A 16,368-nucleotide genomic window follows, 5' to 3' on the forward strand; every position below is an offset into this window, starting at 1 on the left:
AAAACATGACTTCTAGCTTATAGTAGGTATTTAAAGAGAGAAATATGTAGAATAACACTGGTTGAGGAGGTTTGAGTGCCAATGCTGAGTTACAGCTCCATTTTAATGGGAGGTTGTTGCTGATTTGTTTACTCTGACTACTCCCATGGATGGTTTGGATCACTGTTGAATCAGGCCAGTGACTTAAAATATCGATCTTTATTCAGTATTCATGAAATTGTAGGCTTTTTAATGCCCTGCCCAGCACAACGCAATGGCCTTCATATCCCAGGATTCATCTGATTTCCTTTTGCGGTACCGGAGGAAGTAGTGACGCAGTATTCAAAGTAAAATGCATCAATTGTGCATTTCTTAAATTTTTGCCGTGAAATCTTTTTGCAGCAATTAAAAAAAATTGAGCAGAGACGGCAAAAATGTTAGTTATCAATTTTATTTAAAATAAAAAAGCCCTCAACAGCAACATAAGTTATAAATAGTCCAAACACTCCTTCCATGAAATCACACACAAACCCAATAGATTTACAGTGTGACGCACTGACGCCGTACGAGGAGGTTTGGTGCTTCAGCAGGTGTTAGTTCAACATTATTTGACTTTTGACTGGCATCTGAAACTGATCCAGGATCAGATCTGAGCATCTGTAAATGGAGCGGCATTATCCAGGACCCTGCTCCAAGTGGCTCAACCCCAAATTTCAACCATTCCTCAGAAGATCAAATTAAATAACGAGCCTCTTTTAATGAAACACACAAACCTAAATTTCCTGACAATACACAGAGCCTGTGATCATGATCACTGGTTTAGAACACCTGGCTTTATACGGAAATAAGACAAAATAAACACCATATACCCCAACACAGTCAGAATTCTTATAGTGGAGTTTAAAGATTGCAACTATTATTACCCCCAACGTATAATGTCTGTCCAAGCTCACTTCTGATTGATGTGGCAATAATTTCAACACTTTGTAGATGTGACTTAAAGTTTTAGGGAAACCAAAATTTGCTATAAAATGGCACCTCGGCTGGGTAAAGCCGTGATGATCTCAGCTGGAACCTTCTGCCACCGTCCATCTTGTAAGGACGAGCCACGTGGTTTTGTGTTCGCGTCTCATCGATTTTGGAGCCTTTGTGATGGTGACACGAGGGGATTCGTGGTGTAAACAAAGCCATGCTACAATACAACTCCTGAAATATCACAGCGTGTGTGTACGATAGCTGCAGTGCAGAAAGTGCTACAGTCACAGTAAAGTCAGGCTCATTCAAACAGGCAAGTTCCCGACCCAGGAGTTCATCAGGAGGCTGCTGAACTCATCACATGGACACGAATCCCTCACAGCCCAACTGTGTATGGCGTTAATGAGGTGACCCCTGAATATAAGCCCTTCCTGTGGTCAGTGGCGTTTGGTCGTCAATGTTGTGTGAACTGGGGGGGATGTGGGAACCGGTCCCAATGTGGCGACCGCTGTCTGGAAGAAGTACAGCTGAAAGAGAAGGAGGCAGTTTAGTGTTCAGCTTGTGGCCTGCTGGCACGAGGCAACCCGTGGAGCTCCCTCACCCACCTTGCAGCCGATAGCCAGCAGCGTGTGCAGAAGCACGATGGTCGCAAGCGTAGCCATGGCCACCACCTTGGTGTCGTCACGGACAACGGGCCAGAAGGTGAGCACCAATACTGAGCCTGAGATCAGGATGGCAATTACGATCAGCGTCCAGTGCAACCATTCAAACGGAATTATCCACAGAACCTGCAGAGGAAGAGATTAAAAATGAGGTCTTTGGTAAAGTCCGTTTTAGTACATTAGACTTCAGTTTAAGCTAGGTTGACAGACTCACCGAGGTGGGAATGTAGATGAAGAGCGAGTATCCATAGACGCACATCGTCTCCAGAAAGGAGTAGCCTCCAATCTGCCTCTCAGCCCCTTGACGCCAGGTCAGGAAACCCCATAAACAAACTGGGACCAGCCAGGCATACAGGAAGATGACTACCGCAGCTATCGACACTGTTGGGTAGAGAAGAGCATGACTCGGCACGACCGGAACAAACCAAGAGCTGTTAATCTGAGTCGGGGTAAGACAGACCTCTGTGAAACTGTGGTCTGTAGTGGTACGAAGGGTTCCCCCTTTCACTGAGGAATGTGGACAGGTTCCCCCCGATGGCGACTGAGAAAACCAAGGTCACGCAAATCCAGAATGGACCTACGCAGATGCATATTTGATGCTGTTTGATGGGATTTTTTTTTAAATTGAAGCCATGTTATCATAGCCAGTATTGATCACAATGTGTTTTTGTAATTCCTAAGAGACACTGTGGCCTTCCCATGACAGGACGCCACGCTGAGCCACCAAGAGATCGGTACTGCTGGATGATGTTACAGGCTACCAAGCGGTCACCGCGGCGTCTCCGTGCCCTTTCCTGCCGGTCACATGTGTGCAGGATGAACCTGCTCTCATCCATCAACAGCACAGTGCATCAGGGACAGACCTGACAAATCTGATATTGTCTGACGCAGCACAGTCCTCCGCTGTGAGCAACGGTCGGACCAAAGGGCATCGAGAGCTTGGACGACTCTTCCGGTTTCTGGTTTCTAAATGAGCGTGTCAATAGCTTGAAGGTCATTTGGCTGGCTCCTGGTAACTCTGCTCTTGAGACTGTACTGAGACACAAACTCTTCAGAGGCCTCCAACTACCAGAGGTGGCTGAAGACACCTTTGTCTTATAGTTGCCAGGCTCTTAACTTTCCTTGGATTCTATTGTCAATTAAATTTGCTATAAAGGAAATTAAAACTAATATGAAACTACATTTTGTTTCTACACGGAAAGATTCATATCCTTGTTGGTGCCATATTATGACAAGATCTATGGGCAAACAGGTCTTAAAATTTGAAAACAGCCGTCTCACCATATAGATCTGGATTATTCCTAAGGTGGTGTTTAACAAAGTTTCTTCCAGGTAATGGCATCATGGAGCCCTTGACTCGGTCCAGGACCTGCGTCACATGGCCAGAAAAAGAATGGGGGTTGTTTCATTTGCAATAAATCACCAAATTCCAAGATTAAAATAAAATCCAGACTGTCATACTTGGACTGTGTCCACGTCGAAGAAAGACTGATAATACTCAAAAGTCCAAAAGCTGCCAGTTGGTTTCTGTCCTCCTAAAAGCTGGAATTATAAACACCTTTTAGTTTTAGTCCACTAAAACATCTCAACCCGGGTTACCCCGGTAATACTTTAACATACCTCTGAACTCTCCTCCTGACCCTCCTCATTGTCTGAAAGGTCCAGTCTGACATCCTGTACCCCTGGTGTAATGGGCGAGGCAGACATGGAGAGGGTTGAGGCTCCCGGGTCTGCAGACAACAGCTCTGCCGCTTCATCAAACTCTACAGTCACAGGGAGTAAGCAATGACCCAGTGAATGGAAGAGGAGCAAAACCTGGACACAGGCTTAAGAACAATCCTGTTTATTGTCCTGACTTTATTTAATGAGACAGAATGGTTTTGAACCGAGAGTGTGTGTCATAGTTCTTCCTACTCAGAATATATCTACTGTGTGCCTACAACCTTGCAAGATCTACACAATGCAAAATTGCACCACCTAATAATATACTGGACAAAATCGAAACCAATAACAAGACGTACATTTGTAAACAAATTGGGTTTAAATATTGTAGTTTTACCTTGTGATTACATCAATGCATATGCTCGCCGTCAGAGGGCGCTGTTTCTCCGATGCAGCGTGTTCAACTCAGATATCTTGTCATTCATTTCCCCTTTAGGTTACAAAACCCTAACTTTGAAACTCTCTGCCTGATTAATCCAGTAAGAGGAATTTATTAAATAAAGAATATATAAAGATTATTAGCATCGTAGCATTGACACTGGGAGACGGATTAGGTACACAAATACAAACATAAACACGGCATTTAAATTTCATTTTTTTAATTTACCTTGAAACTGTAGATCATTTGGGCCCGACATTGCTTCGGTCAACAAACGGCAACCTCATGCAACTCCTAGACGGGATGAACACTGGGAGGTAAGGTAACATCTGGTGTTTCACATAGCATGCTAGCCACGCAAGAATATAATTTCATTACAAAGAAAACCGAAGCTACGTTAGTTTGAAGTTATCGAGTCTGGGACATTACGTGGCTGTTATGTCCGTAGCATACCTGACCAGAAATTATTAGTTTTTAAACTAACATAGACCAGATATACCTGAAATGATAAAACAAACCTGCCCAAAATGCTGTACCTAAATGAAATTAAAGAAGTGCAAGTTAAGGGTCCGGGTTCTCAAATGTGTTCGAAGTCAACGTAAATGTACAGCAACCCGAAACATCTACATTTTAGTAGCTGGCGCAAAATAACAGTAATCCGCTAATGGCTTTCCTACCTGCCAAACGAAGCTGCTGTCAGAAGTGCAGTTCGCAGTGCTTCCGGTACACGTCACCCCGTAAACAAAGAAGTCACGTGAGGACTCTTTAAAAAGGTAATTTCAGTCATAAAGTTATACAGTCACTCAGTCAAATATACATGAAATTTAGCTTAATTAAAAACAAATTATATCAGTAGAATTTTGTTATCCTTTTCGCCTATTTAAGCGATAGCACTCGAACGCTTCACCGGCATGACTGTCGGAAGTTTAAAAGCTTGAAGAGGGTCACTTCCGGTCGCCATTTTGGCTCAATGTGAGTCCCTGGTTTGACAAGCGTGATGTTTCTTGCATGAAGGTGACCGTAATTGCGATTAAACTCTGCCAAAATGGCTTCGCTGCGTGTAATAAGGAGGATGCTCTGTTCAGCGGCAGAAACCGCGGCTGCTCCAGTCTCAGCCAGTAGATGGGAACGATTAAAAAACAGCAAAGCGGGTGAGGACAGTAGTAAATTGACGTTTGTAAGGTAGCCTAGCAGTTAGCAGATACACTCTTAGCTTTATGCAACTCGTATTCAGAAGAAATGTAAGACTTTAAAGAATAGACGCGATTTAAATATTTCCATCACCGACACAGTTGCCGTGCTCACTAGTGTACATTTGGATTTTTCAGCTTCAATTAATAATCGGCTTTCTATAATCAGAATAACTGGGGGATCTCAGTCAAGCAAGTAATTTCTCCTCATGTTGTATTACACATATTACAATGTATATAGGAAGTAATAATAAAAGGTTATCCGATACAATAGGTTTATGACTATAGCACCATGACTTGACCTATTGTAAGTATTAGTCGGTCCGGAATCCAGACCATCAACAAAATTGAATCAGCTCTTCCTTGACCCAATGTCAACAGTTCCTGAAAATCATTAAAATCTGTTGATAACTTTGAGATCTTAAGCATCTGTCCAACTATTTCATAAGAGCAATCTCATATACACCATTGATATTTGTATGTAATTAGGCAGGGGTTTATAATGTAATGTTAACTCACTTCCACTTCCTTCCATTTTCATCTGCATATCTAGAGGACACCATCCTCTCCTCAATCCCAGGCAAGATGGGAAATATTCCACGGCATGTTCTGGGTCTGTTAACAAGACCACATTGAGTGGGAAAAACCAACATCAGTGTACAGTACCTAAAGGGTTACTGGCCCAGAGCCTGTGGCCGAGATGGGCTTGACCCAAAACAAGGACATGGGTACTTCCCCAAGTGGGCCCATCAATTAGAGGAAGATTCCTTTGTGGTTTGGGGCAGCAGAAGGTTATGGCCATGGATGTCCCAGCCTTTGCTGTTAAAGCTGGAGACTAAGATATTAAGAGTTTTTGAAGCTACCAGACTTTTTCTTTCCTATATGAAAGTCAGCAGTTGTAGGAAAAAATACAAAACAGTTCAAATATTTTCACAAGTTTGCTGTAGAAACTTTCTAGAAATGTTGTTGAAATAATGTATCTGCATATAAATAAATGCATGCACAACTAAAATAAGTGTAAAACAATAACCTGCTGTGTCTGTAGGTGTCTGGTGTCGGGGTCTGGCTTCTGACTACAAGGAGGCTTGTCGAGAGGTGGTAGTTGGTGCATGGGAGCGGCCACTTAAAGCCACTGTGTACGCTGCTCTGCTGGGCGGAGCCTGGGCTTGTTTCCACACCAACCCCGATCGGTTTTCTTTTGAAGCAGCCCTGCTAGAACGCTCAGGCCAACTTGGACTGTTATCTCCGTGGATCCGCAGCGCATCCTCTGATGGCCACACGCAGAGTCTTCTGAAGCTTCGTAACGAAGGCCGCCTTCGCCACCTCAGTCTCGGTGTCCTTACTCTGGTTTACCACGCGGACTTTGATCCAGATGTTTCACTGTACGAAGCCCAGTGCTCCAATCTGTCAGTGCCCTGGAGAGAGTTCCCTCAGCGCGTGCTGGATGTGGGATTTGCAGGTCGCTGGTGGATTCTTAACTCGAAGATGAAGGACTATGATGTGAACGAGGGAGAATTTCAGCACCTGCCAGCTAACATGCAGGCTACCAATCCACCTAGTGTTCAAGAGGTGGAAAAGAATGAGAGGTTGCACAAAGAGTCGTGGTTGGCAGTAACAATGGAGGAAGAGGTGGAGAAAGTAAAAAATGAGGACACAACAAATACAGTCAAACAGGAAGAGACTCAAAGCTGAGATGGTAGATTTTTAATTTGACAGGATAAAAAGCGACTCGGCGGGGCTCCTCTTCCAGCTCTTTAAGACAGAACATGGACCATTTTTTTAATCTGTCAAAAACATGGACGTCATGAACCATTAAAGAAAGCAAAATAGCTTTTCAAGGATTGTTTTATTTATGTCTGGTTTCCTCTTCATACATTTCATAACATAACAACCGATGGCATCAATAAAATTGGGAAGTATCTGACACTATTGTTTTTATTGACCATGAGCTTTGACAAAATTAGAATATGGGATCTAAAATAATCAGTGCTATATTTAAATACTTTATTGATGTTTTCAAATTAGTATATTACAAAGGCTAGAATTTTTCAGGTAGTATTTTTTTTTTACAATGTGTACTTGTGTGGTCAGGTACAAAGAAAAACTGCTTTTCACCCATATTTAAATACAGTATAAGACTTAAAAGTCATTAAATATTGAAAATATCCATATTGAATATCATATCAACACAACTGCCTTGTACTGGTGGGAAAACTGGAAAAAAGTTTAATTTTTTTAATAGTTTAATTTTAATAAGTTTAACTTATTTATGTACTTATAATAACATGTTGAGTACACCAAAATGTACTGGTGTTGTATTAAACCAGCAGCGCTCCATGACATTACATCTGTCATGATACAATAGATCTTAATGTAGAAACACCCTAAAGTTACTGTGGAACAGTATTTTAATCGAGGTGATCGTGTGATAGTCACCATATTTTGGTCTTTCAGATTCTTCACTGTTGAGCTTGTTAGTATTGACGACACAGTGAGCAAGTATGACCCAGACAAACAGGACATAACGATCAAAACTGATGTCAATAATTGTACTTGCTGGATGCAACTATCAGATGTCCTTAAGATTGAGTCAGAGGGTGATCTGTTCTTCTAAGCGCTGAGAAATGTTCCATTTAAACAGTGCTGTAGATTTAAGAGTCAACCACTTGAGGGCGCTATAACACCAACGTATTCATGGTTCCTGCAAAGCAGCTTCTTGTGAGTCGCTCATAAGAATGTTATGATATTATCAGTCTAGACTACATATATTTACACGTACGGGGTAGCTCCTTTAAACCTCCTTTTCAGTTATAATAAACCACAACTGAGAAAAATACATCTAGAAGTGGAAAATATGAGGAAACTCAATGAAGGAATGCAAAACACAAACACATGTTTGTGTCTATGTAGAACAAATGTACGCGAGAAACTATGAAACTGAATCATTTTAAAGTGACTGACAGTAATTTTAAAGCTGTAAAATACTAATACAGCTAAAGGAACACTTGACACTTGGTGTGTGGGATCTTCAGTCCTTCTGATAAACTTCAGCCTTCCACCACCTGACAGACATCATTTCTAACCTGCACATTCTTTTTATGCTTACATTACATCTATACAGTCATCTATGCAGACATGTAAGACACAATTCTATATTTATGTCTACAGTATATTCAATTATGGATAATACGAGCCTAAATCACAAATTTTGCCTGCAATGATGCCACTAATGGTAAGTACAGTATATCACAGTCTGGAACCGCTGCATCAGACAAATAAGAGAATCTCCGGTAGTCAGGACTCACCTAATGTGCACGAATGTGTAAATTGTCTATTGATCCGAGTGTTGAATCAATGACACACAGACTCTCTGTGGCGTCCTGATCTCAGCTGAGGTCCTAACCCCCCATATAAAGAATAATTGGAACAAAAGATAACGTTTTCTTTATTAGAAACCCCTGTTTTCTGCAGGTTTCCACTATGCTACAAGTGTATAACTACCAAAACCCCGTTGTCTTTGTCTCTGTTGCCTTCCTCCTCGTGCGCTGTATCCTTTTGAGCGTCCTCGGCGAGCATTTCCCTCTATCTTTGCCTTATGACCTCTATCGACCCTTGTGCTCCCATCCATCCTGCCCCCTCCCCCACACAGACAGCGAGTCTGTCAGCCGTAAGGGGTCAGTGAGTGCGGTTACTGTCAGGTGGTGTTTGAAAAACACGCTGCTTTGTGCTTTTTTGCCCCCTCCCTGTCTCAGAGACATTGCTGAAGAGATGAGTATCATCTGACCATCTTCAAATAACAATGTACAGCACATGTCCTTGATTTTAATGACTGCACTCAGAACCAGTGTTTGGACTCCCCATTATTTTGTCACTGTGATGTGAAATTAGAATGGAATCAGGGGGCACCATTTATTTTCTTTTCCAACTTAAAGATCATTTTGTCGGGGCAAGAGGAAGCTCGTGGTCTGATGTGATGATGTTTTCACATGCTGCTGTCAGCTACCAGGAGTTAAAGGTGTCACTCAGATGGTGATTTTACCCGCCTGTTCTCAGAAGGAGGTGAAAGAGGAGGCTTTTTTAAAAAAAAACAAAAAAAAAATGAAGGAGCAGGGGGTGGGGATGTCTGTCTGGCCACAGCGTTGACCTCATTGACCACAGCAGGACCAGACTCGCACGCGCGCACACACACACACACACACACACTTAGTGACCTAATCAATATGTAACTAAGGAAGGAGGAACTAAGGAGGAAGGATGATGGAGAGTGTGGGGGATACGCTGCGGGAGTTGGAGGAGGGCAAAGGAATGGTGTACGAGAAATGTAGGAAGAGACCGTGATATCAAAGAAATCACTCAATAAGTGACAAAACCCATCAGTCTTTAAAAGAACAGAAAATGGGATGGATTGGACCTCCATGAAACCAAACAAGTGGGATGTGTTTAAGTGTCAGAAGAGGTGCTCAGCTTTATTTTTAGCGCGGATAAAACTGCTTTTGACCACACAATTATGTTTAAGAGAGAAAAACATGGCTTGTGTGCGATTGTTTTGACTGCACTCATTGCTCTGCCCTTCACCCACAGCAAGGGCTCACCTCCTCAGGTCAGAGTTTATAGATTACAGTTGGAAACTAGATTACTGCCCTGCACTTCTTCCACAGACATTCTGGAAGTGTTAATTGCCCCAGTTCAATGACAAGTTCATGCAGAAAAAACCCCCCAAAAGGTTCTCACATCAGTGGTATGAATCCCCTCCCTGTCGGGTCAAGTTCTTCTTCTGTTGTTTTTATTTGTATTAAGTTTGCCTTTAAATGTATAAAATCTGAATTTCATTTGACTGACAGACTGCCATATTTAGATGGACAGCAAAAAGCAGAGGTATGTAGGGTGTAAACCAATTAGTTAAGAAACATGTGGCATAATTTACTTTACACATATATGGTCCTTTATTACTTTATTATTGGAGACTAAAATTGCACCCAGAGGTCAGTAGGACATGTGCAAAGATTTAAAATTAAGAAGTTATTGATGGATATTTTTAAAATTTAACTTGTGTTTTGACAACTTTCCTGTTAGATCATTAATTACAATCAGCCCATTTAGCTTCTGTGTCATTAGAACAGTTCATTCATGCTTTGTGTCCATTTTCTAACCTGCCCATTTTGACTGTGTGTCCCCGTATAACCAGTCCATTAATTCTTTGTCTCTCCATCTGTTTTCTGTTTAGAGCAGCTTTTTCCTGAGCGGGGTCTTAGATAGCGGGGGGCCTGTCCCAGTCAAGGGTGAGAGCACCCAGAACAGGTTGCCACACACTAGCCAAGACACACTCACTTCCACAACTCTCATATTCTCATAGTCCCAAATCAATCTAATGTTCATGTCTTTGGACAGAATACCTCCAAAAAACTGGACATATACCTGAAACTTTGACTAAGATGCCTCAGCGCTGTCTCTTCATCCCGACCAGTGCGTTTACCCTGTCTCACTTGTTCATTTATCCTTTGTGTCTCATTAAAACCAGTCATTTAGCCTCTGTCTTCCACTACACCCAGTCCACTTCCCCCTTTGTCATCAACTACAACCGGTCAGTGTGAATGAATCAGTGTGTCCCAGGGTAACCGGTCAGCTTGGTAATTATCCCATTAAGAGAGAGGTCAATCAGGATGCTTTACCTTGATTTGATGTTAAAGCCATAAATATGCAGGTAACCCAAAATGTACAGATTTAAAATTACACTTGAACTATACTGCACTGTACTGTCATGTGTTACCCCCCTATTACAACTCCAGTGGTTATTACTGATCAATAACTATGAGCAGAAAAATATGCCTAAAAGGGCTAGCAGTGTGGGAAAGTGTGGGAAAAAGAGAGAGAGAAAGAGGGAAAGAATGCAGGGCTACAATGTCAGTGAGTCTTGGAGTGCGAACATGTATGTAGACGGCAGCAGCGAAGGAGTGAGGATGAGGAGATAGTGAGGGGAAAAGCGAGAGAGAGGAGTGGAGGAGGGGTGTCTGCGAGGCAGACAGAAAGAGAGAGGAAGGGAAAGGGGAGCAAAGGAGGAGGGGGAAGGAAGACAAGCCAAGTGTGCACAATATTCATTCAAACTGACAGAGGCTGTGTGTGTCCTGGTTTACACTTCCCTTCGGTCCTCTCTCTCTCTGTTTCTCTCTCTCTCCTCTCTCTCTCTTTCTCTCTCTCTCTCTGTTTCTCTCTCTCTCTCTCTCTTTCTCTGTGTCTATCCAGACAGTCTGCAGTTTCCAGCAGCAGGATGAAGAAGACACAGGAGAGCGACTGGGGAGGGGAAAGAAAGGGGAAACTGTGATAAACACCAGACAGAGCGGAACAGAGAGAAAACAGGATGTACAGAGAGTGAAAGAGAGAGATAGGGGTGACTTGGCATTTCAGTCTGATCAGAAAAGAAGGAGCTGCAAAAAAACAACAGAGGAATGCAGAGAGAGAAACAGAGGCACTCCTGCGAAAGGGGATTTAGGGTGAGTCCCTTTGCGTCTTTAATTTCCTTTTTTTTTAAATGTTGGGTGTTCTATTCGTGGAATGGTGGTGTTGGTGTTGGGGGTTTCTCAACCCTGACATCTTTACTTTCCATTGTGGCTGCGCCAGAGAGCGCCTGCTTAGCTGGCAGACATTAACACGATGTGACAGTGTGTCAGCGTGTTTGCCGACACTGATGCGAACGCATGATGCAACGGCGGGGAGAAAGGAACGCCCAGAGAGGCAGAGGAAAGAGTGGCGAGCTGAGCGTGCGAGTGGAGTAAAGGACGCCAGAGGTTGCATGCACGCTAACGCAGCCGTGCACGCATCCGCGCACGCATCCGCGCAAAGAGGTTTTTCATTCATGCTTTTATTTACACGTGTACGCTGCAGCTGAGCATGTGGCTGCACATTGTTCACTTGTGTAGATATTCATGTTGCATGTGTGTGTGTGTGTGTGTGCGTGTGTGTGTGTGTGTGTGTGTGTCCCAGTGGAAGTGCATGTCGATTAGATTGAAGTATTGATCGAGTCTGGGCCAGGTAGAGAGATGCAGACTTGGTCACACACCCAGACGCAAAAGAAAGGGGGGAGGTGTTACACGCTCACACACGTACCCGTTTACACGTATTGTTTATCTAAGTGTACCTTGAACTTAAGAAAAACAAAAAAACACTTTGCGTCTAGTCTGTCAGACATGCTATCAATGAAAGTCTCACCAACATCAACTATCCCCCCCCCCCAACCACCACCACCACAACCACACACACCCGCACACACACACATATGTAGACACACATATGTAGACACATTAGTGCAGCAGTTTCCACAGAAATGGCGGTGCCTCCCTTGAACTCATTCACCGGGGGGTCATGGGTTCAAGTCCCGGGTGGGGGAGGGGCAGCAACTGTGTGGGAGAGTGAGTGAAAGAGGGAGGGAGGTATGGACGAAGGCCACTCACACACTTACTCGCCTTCCCCCCACCCTTATTCTGCCACCCTCTACGCCCCCCACTCCCCCATTATTTACCTCCCAGTCCTGCCACCGTAATCTGTCTTCTCCTTCAGACACACATGCATTCACGCGCAGCCATGCACATGCACTCATACACAGTAAGCGGTGTTAATTTAATAGATGGGACTTGGACAATTGCGTGGGATTTTGAGAGAGGGAGGGTGTATTAATGTACACACATGCATGTAACATCCCTTACACACTGTGTGCGTAGGTGTGTGTTTGTGTGACTACATTTTAAGAGATTACATTGCATTACATGCATTTGTCCACCACCATTACTGGGTGTGTGTTCAGGCATACAATTTGTGAAGTCACCTGTGTTCCGTACATGCTGATAGGACGTCCTTGCATGTACACGTGTGCGTGCGTGTTATCATCACAGAGCCGCGGGCAGCAACAGTTAAGGTGGAGCCGAATACAGACCGGCAGATTTTATCCCAGCAGCCATTGCAGTGGTGCAGCCTGGCATTATTTTTATCTTTCTGATGATACCCTTGAGCAAGACACTCAGCCACCTGCCTGCACAATCAGTGATTCAGCAAGGCACATTTTTAATGAATACCTCATCTGAACCTCGCAGGACGTGTCATGTGGTGCTCTACATTTCTTTACACGAGCCTTTACATGCCTCTTTCTCTTTATCAACAAATTTAAGAAACCAATTTTGACTGAGCGCAAGCACACACACACACACACACACACACACACACACACACACACACACACACACACACACACACACAGCCGTTCTTTCATAGGAAACAAGAGCAGCCGACCTTTGACCTTTACCATTCAGCCTGTCTGGAAAATACCAAGCCTGGAATCGATCAACGCTCCTCTCACCCAGACGGTCACCCGCCACCCCCACCACCACTCACCCTTCCTATTCTCTTCGCTCACCCTTGACCTCCCCACCCCACCCCATCCTCGCCAACAAGACGTTATGCTGTGAAATTCAATATTTAAAATGCAACCACTCCAGCCAGTGTCTCACTAAAAGGCTGCAGACAAACCACATGACCAGGGATATGTTTGCCGTGCCTTAAGCTTGCATTCAAAAATAACCGCCTGCATAAACCGTGCACGTTTGACTGGATACTTTTCTTGCAGTGGCTGTTTGGCAAGCGCTGTCGCAGAGGCGGTCTCAACTGACAACCCTGTGACGTGGCCGACAACAGAGAAGCGAACCCAGTTGAGTGATTGCCACGAGCTTTCCCACTGTATGACCAGTGGAGCTTTTGCTCTTTCTTTGCATTAGCAAAATGGAAATTGTGCCATTATTAGCATCCACTGTGAACTAAGAGAGAAAATAACCATAATCCTTTGTAGGCTTTGAAGTCATGATGCACTGACATTAATATTTGTGGAAAAAGCACCAAGAGCAGCACAATCTGATCATTTCAGATGCTCTGCTCGTCACACTGAGAGGCAAGCATAAATAGAACTTCTTCACAGCTGTCATTTGAGCATGGAATTGCAGGATAATCACAGGTGCTCCAAATGAATTAAGGTTGTGATCCAGTCAGAAAAATGGATTCAAGGTGCTGTTCTTGTGCAGGATGTGTCTTCAGGAAGGCCCCGACGCTCTAAATGGAGCCTTCATATAATTTGTGACAGTATTACACCTGCCTTTACCTGCGATCTCTCAATATTGTGACTGTGGTGTAAAAGGTCTGTTATGCTTTAAGTTTTTTATATACATTTTTAATGTGCTGCATGAAGGCTCGGGAGTAGCTGATTTGAAGATTTTAAAGATACTAAGCATTTAATTGAATAAACTCATTGCTCTTGGACATTTCATAGAGCACTACATGATATGTGTGTGTATGTAATACAAAACAGCACTTATAATAAGTGTATAACGATCATTTGTCAAAGTCAATCCATGTGAAGTGATGTGATTAGTGGAGATCATTACGAAGGGCAATTCGTCACTGCTTCCTACCAGAACTGTGAAAAAACTGAAGTCAGAGAGACGGTCCGGCCATCGTGCACTGGTGACATCATCTCAAATCAACAGGACAGCAACTGTGGAATTGTTCAGCTGTCAGTCAGGCTGCGCTCACGTCAACATGATTACAGGGCAAGTACCTAAATGGGATCTCAGCTGGGATCACTTGTAAATGTAAGCTTCTTTAGTAGGGTTTGCAGCTGTTTTGGTACAATCCTGTCAGGAAAAAAGGTGCACAAAGTAAAAAATGGAGAAATTAAAAAATGCCAACCAGAGAAACAAGTCCAGCTGAGTCCTGCACAATGAGGCACCCGCCCCCCTCCTGAAAAAGCAGAAAAAAACAACTTGACACAGCATCCTGTGGCACGGCGAAGGTGCAGCTGAGCCAAATTATAGTGATCAACAACAGGAAGTTGGCAGATCTTATCTGGTTGATGTTGATGACCGTCACGACTAATGCATCATTTTTAAAATTGGATTGGAGCGTGCTCTGCTGCTGTGCTCCACCAGAGCAGCTGCTTCGGTGTCCACCGCAGCTCCGGCTGAAGCGTGCGTGCACCTGCAGAGCTGCCGTCTCTCCCTGTTTCAGCATCCTTCAGCCTGCGTGACAGCTGGCTGTCGACACGACTTTGTCAAGTCTTTGGGGAACATTCAACGCTGTCGGTGAGTTTTGTCTCCGAAAAACCATCGACTGTTGAGTGTACCCTGACACTTGAGCTCCCTTCAGAACAGCCACATGTGTCAGTGCACATTTCTGAAGACATAACACTATTTCATATTTTGTACCATATCATGTGTAAGAACGCGTGTTTCCCTAACTTGTGTTTCTTCCACACAGCATCGATATTAGGACCTTCATCGTGTTTTTCTGGGGAACAAAAAAAGGGCTTGACAGCATGATGTATTAACACGTTTACTGAATTCTTTGGCAGTTCTGAACAAAACTGGCAGCTCTACTGGCTTTAGAGGTACAGTTTAAATGACAACTGTGGCAGTTTGAAGTTATGGTAAATGAAGAGTCGTGAATAGAATCTACCGCCTGAAAACTTGGTTAGTTTTCAGGAACATTCAAGGTCATCTTCCAATGGGATTTCAAGGTGTTGCAATTTTACCATTTAAAACCTGCTCTCAATACTTTCCGCAGGACTTGATTACTGGGACTCGTTCGTTCTATCACAGGAACATCTTAATGACTAATTTCTGCAACAAAGAGAAACTCGAAAGAGCTTTTTCTCGAAGAACTCGAGGCAATTAGACCCATCTTCTCATATACAGTAGCTTTCAGCGACTAAGTAAATTCATTGTTTTCTTTTTTCGTCTTAAATCCGTTGAATATTTTTTGTATTTTTAATAGTGAAAGGGGCTGGCTGCTCACATAGCAGCCCATGTCACAATCGTTTCTTCCGATCATTCAGGAAAGCTCACTAAGAAGCTTTGGAGGGTCACATATCTATTTCAAGATTTCTCCAGCCTTTAAATGGAGATAGTTTATTTAAAACTCATTAGACTGTATCAGCATCAATGTGTAAAGTTCAAATCAAAAAGCTAGTGTTAATGTTAGCAGCTAGCACCTTCTCGATGTTTTGTTTTATTTTATTTTTTTTCATATTTTGCACTGACAAAGTCCATGTTAGTGTGTGATCTTTGGGGTCAAAGAGAGGGAAGCTCATCTGCAACATGAAGTGGACTGCAGGCTAAATATAGCGAACAACAGTGTTTGCCTCTGCCTGTGTTGAACCAGCAAAAAGAGAAAACAGATGTGGCATTAAAATGCCATCAGTATAAAACCTCAGCTCATGGAAGTCCACTTATCCATATGTTATTTCGTCCTGATAATGTCTGCTCCTGTAACTGGAGAAGCTCACATGGAATACAGCTCAGCAGGATTCCGGTTCACATTCATCGCTGTCGGTGGGTTGGTGGTGCTGTCAACTCGCCGGTCGATGAATGACCACCGTGTCTGTGCACCGCTACGCTTCTTCTGATGCCGCCTCCATTATTGCCATCAG

General features: G+C 43.4%; 2 protein-coding genes, 1 long non-coding RNA gene and 1 other non-coding gene across 7 annotated transcripts; 3 read left to right on the top strand and 1 right to left on the bottom strand.

Moving 5' to 3' along the window:
- Positions 1-414: 414 nt before the first annotated feature.
- yipf2 (Yip1 domain family, member 2) lies at positions 415-4,467 on the bottom strand. Of its 4 annotated transcripts, none has more exons than XM_003964313.3 (9): positions 4,395-4,467; positions 3,946-4,011; positions 3,237-3,379; positions 3,078-3,158; positions 2,898-2,985; positions 2,077-2,193; positions 1,831-1,997; positions 1,560-1,742; positions 415-1,481 (listed from the first exon to the last, which is right to left on the bottom strand). In XM_003964313.3, the coding sequence occupies exons 2-9, from the start codon at positions 3,974-3,976 to the stop codon at positions 1,392-1,394; spliced, it is 900 nt and encodes a 299-aa protein (XP_003964362.1). In that variant the 5' UTR covers positions 3,977-4,011; positions 4,395-4,467; the 3' UTR covers positions 415-1,391. The 4 variants fall into 4 exon arrangements, with proteins under 4 accessions (XP_003964362.1, XP_011601888.1, XP_011601889.1 ...); XM_011603586.2 differs by lacking the exon at positions 4,395-4,467 and adding an exon at positions 4,254-4,393; XM_011603587.2 differs by lacking the exon at positions 4,395-4,467 and adding an exon at positions 4,236-4,384.
- Positions 4,468-4,661: 194 nt separating this feature from the next.
- timm29 (translocase of inner mitochondrial membrane 29) lies at positions 4,662-6,831 on the top strand. The gene is made up of 2 exons (XM_003964314.3): positions 4,662-4,868; positions 5,953-6,831. The coding sequence occupies exons 1-2, from the start codon at positions 4,763-4,765 to the stop codon at positions 6,597-6,599; spliced, it is 753 nt and encodes a 250-aa protein (XP_003964363.2). The 5' UTR covers positions 4,662-4,762; the 3' UTR covers positions 6,600-6,831.
- Positions 6,832-11,004: 4,173 nt separating this feature from the next.
- LOC115249870 (uncharacterized) lies at positions 11,005-14,224 on the top strand. Its single transcript, XR_003888497.1, has 2 exons — positions 11,005-11,395; positions 13,519-14,224. It is a non-coding gene; the product is annotated as an uncharacterized lncRNA (long non-coding RNA).
- A 760-nt stretch (positions 14,225-14,984) lies between these two features.
- On the top strand, positions 14,985-15,081 carry mir181a-2 (microRNA mir-181a-2). Its single transcript, NR_105404.1, has one exon. It is a non-coding gene; the product is annotated as a microRNA mir-181a-2 (primary transcript).
- The last annotated feature ends 1,287 nt before the right edge of the window (positions 15,082-16,368 follow it).

The sequence above is a fragment of the Takifugu rubripes genome, chromosome 5 (assembly GCF_901000725.2).
Source record: "Takifugu rubripes chromosome 5, fTakRub1.2, whole genome shotgun sequence".
Lineage (NCBI taxonomy): Eukaryota > Metazoa > Chordata > Actinopteri > Tetraodontiformes > Tetraodontidae > Takifugu > Takifugu rubripes.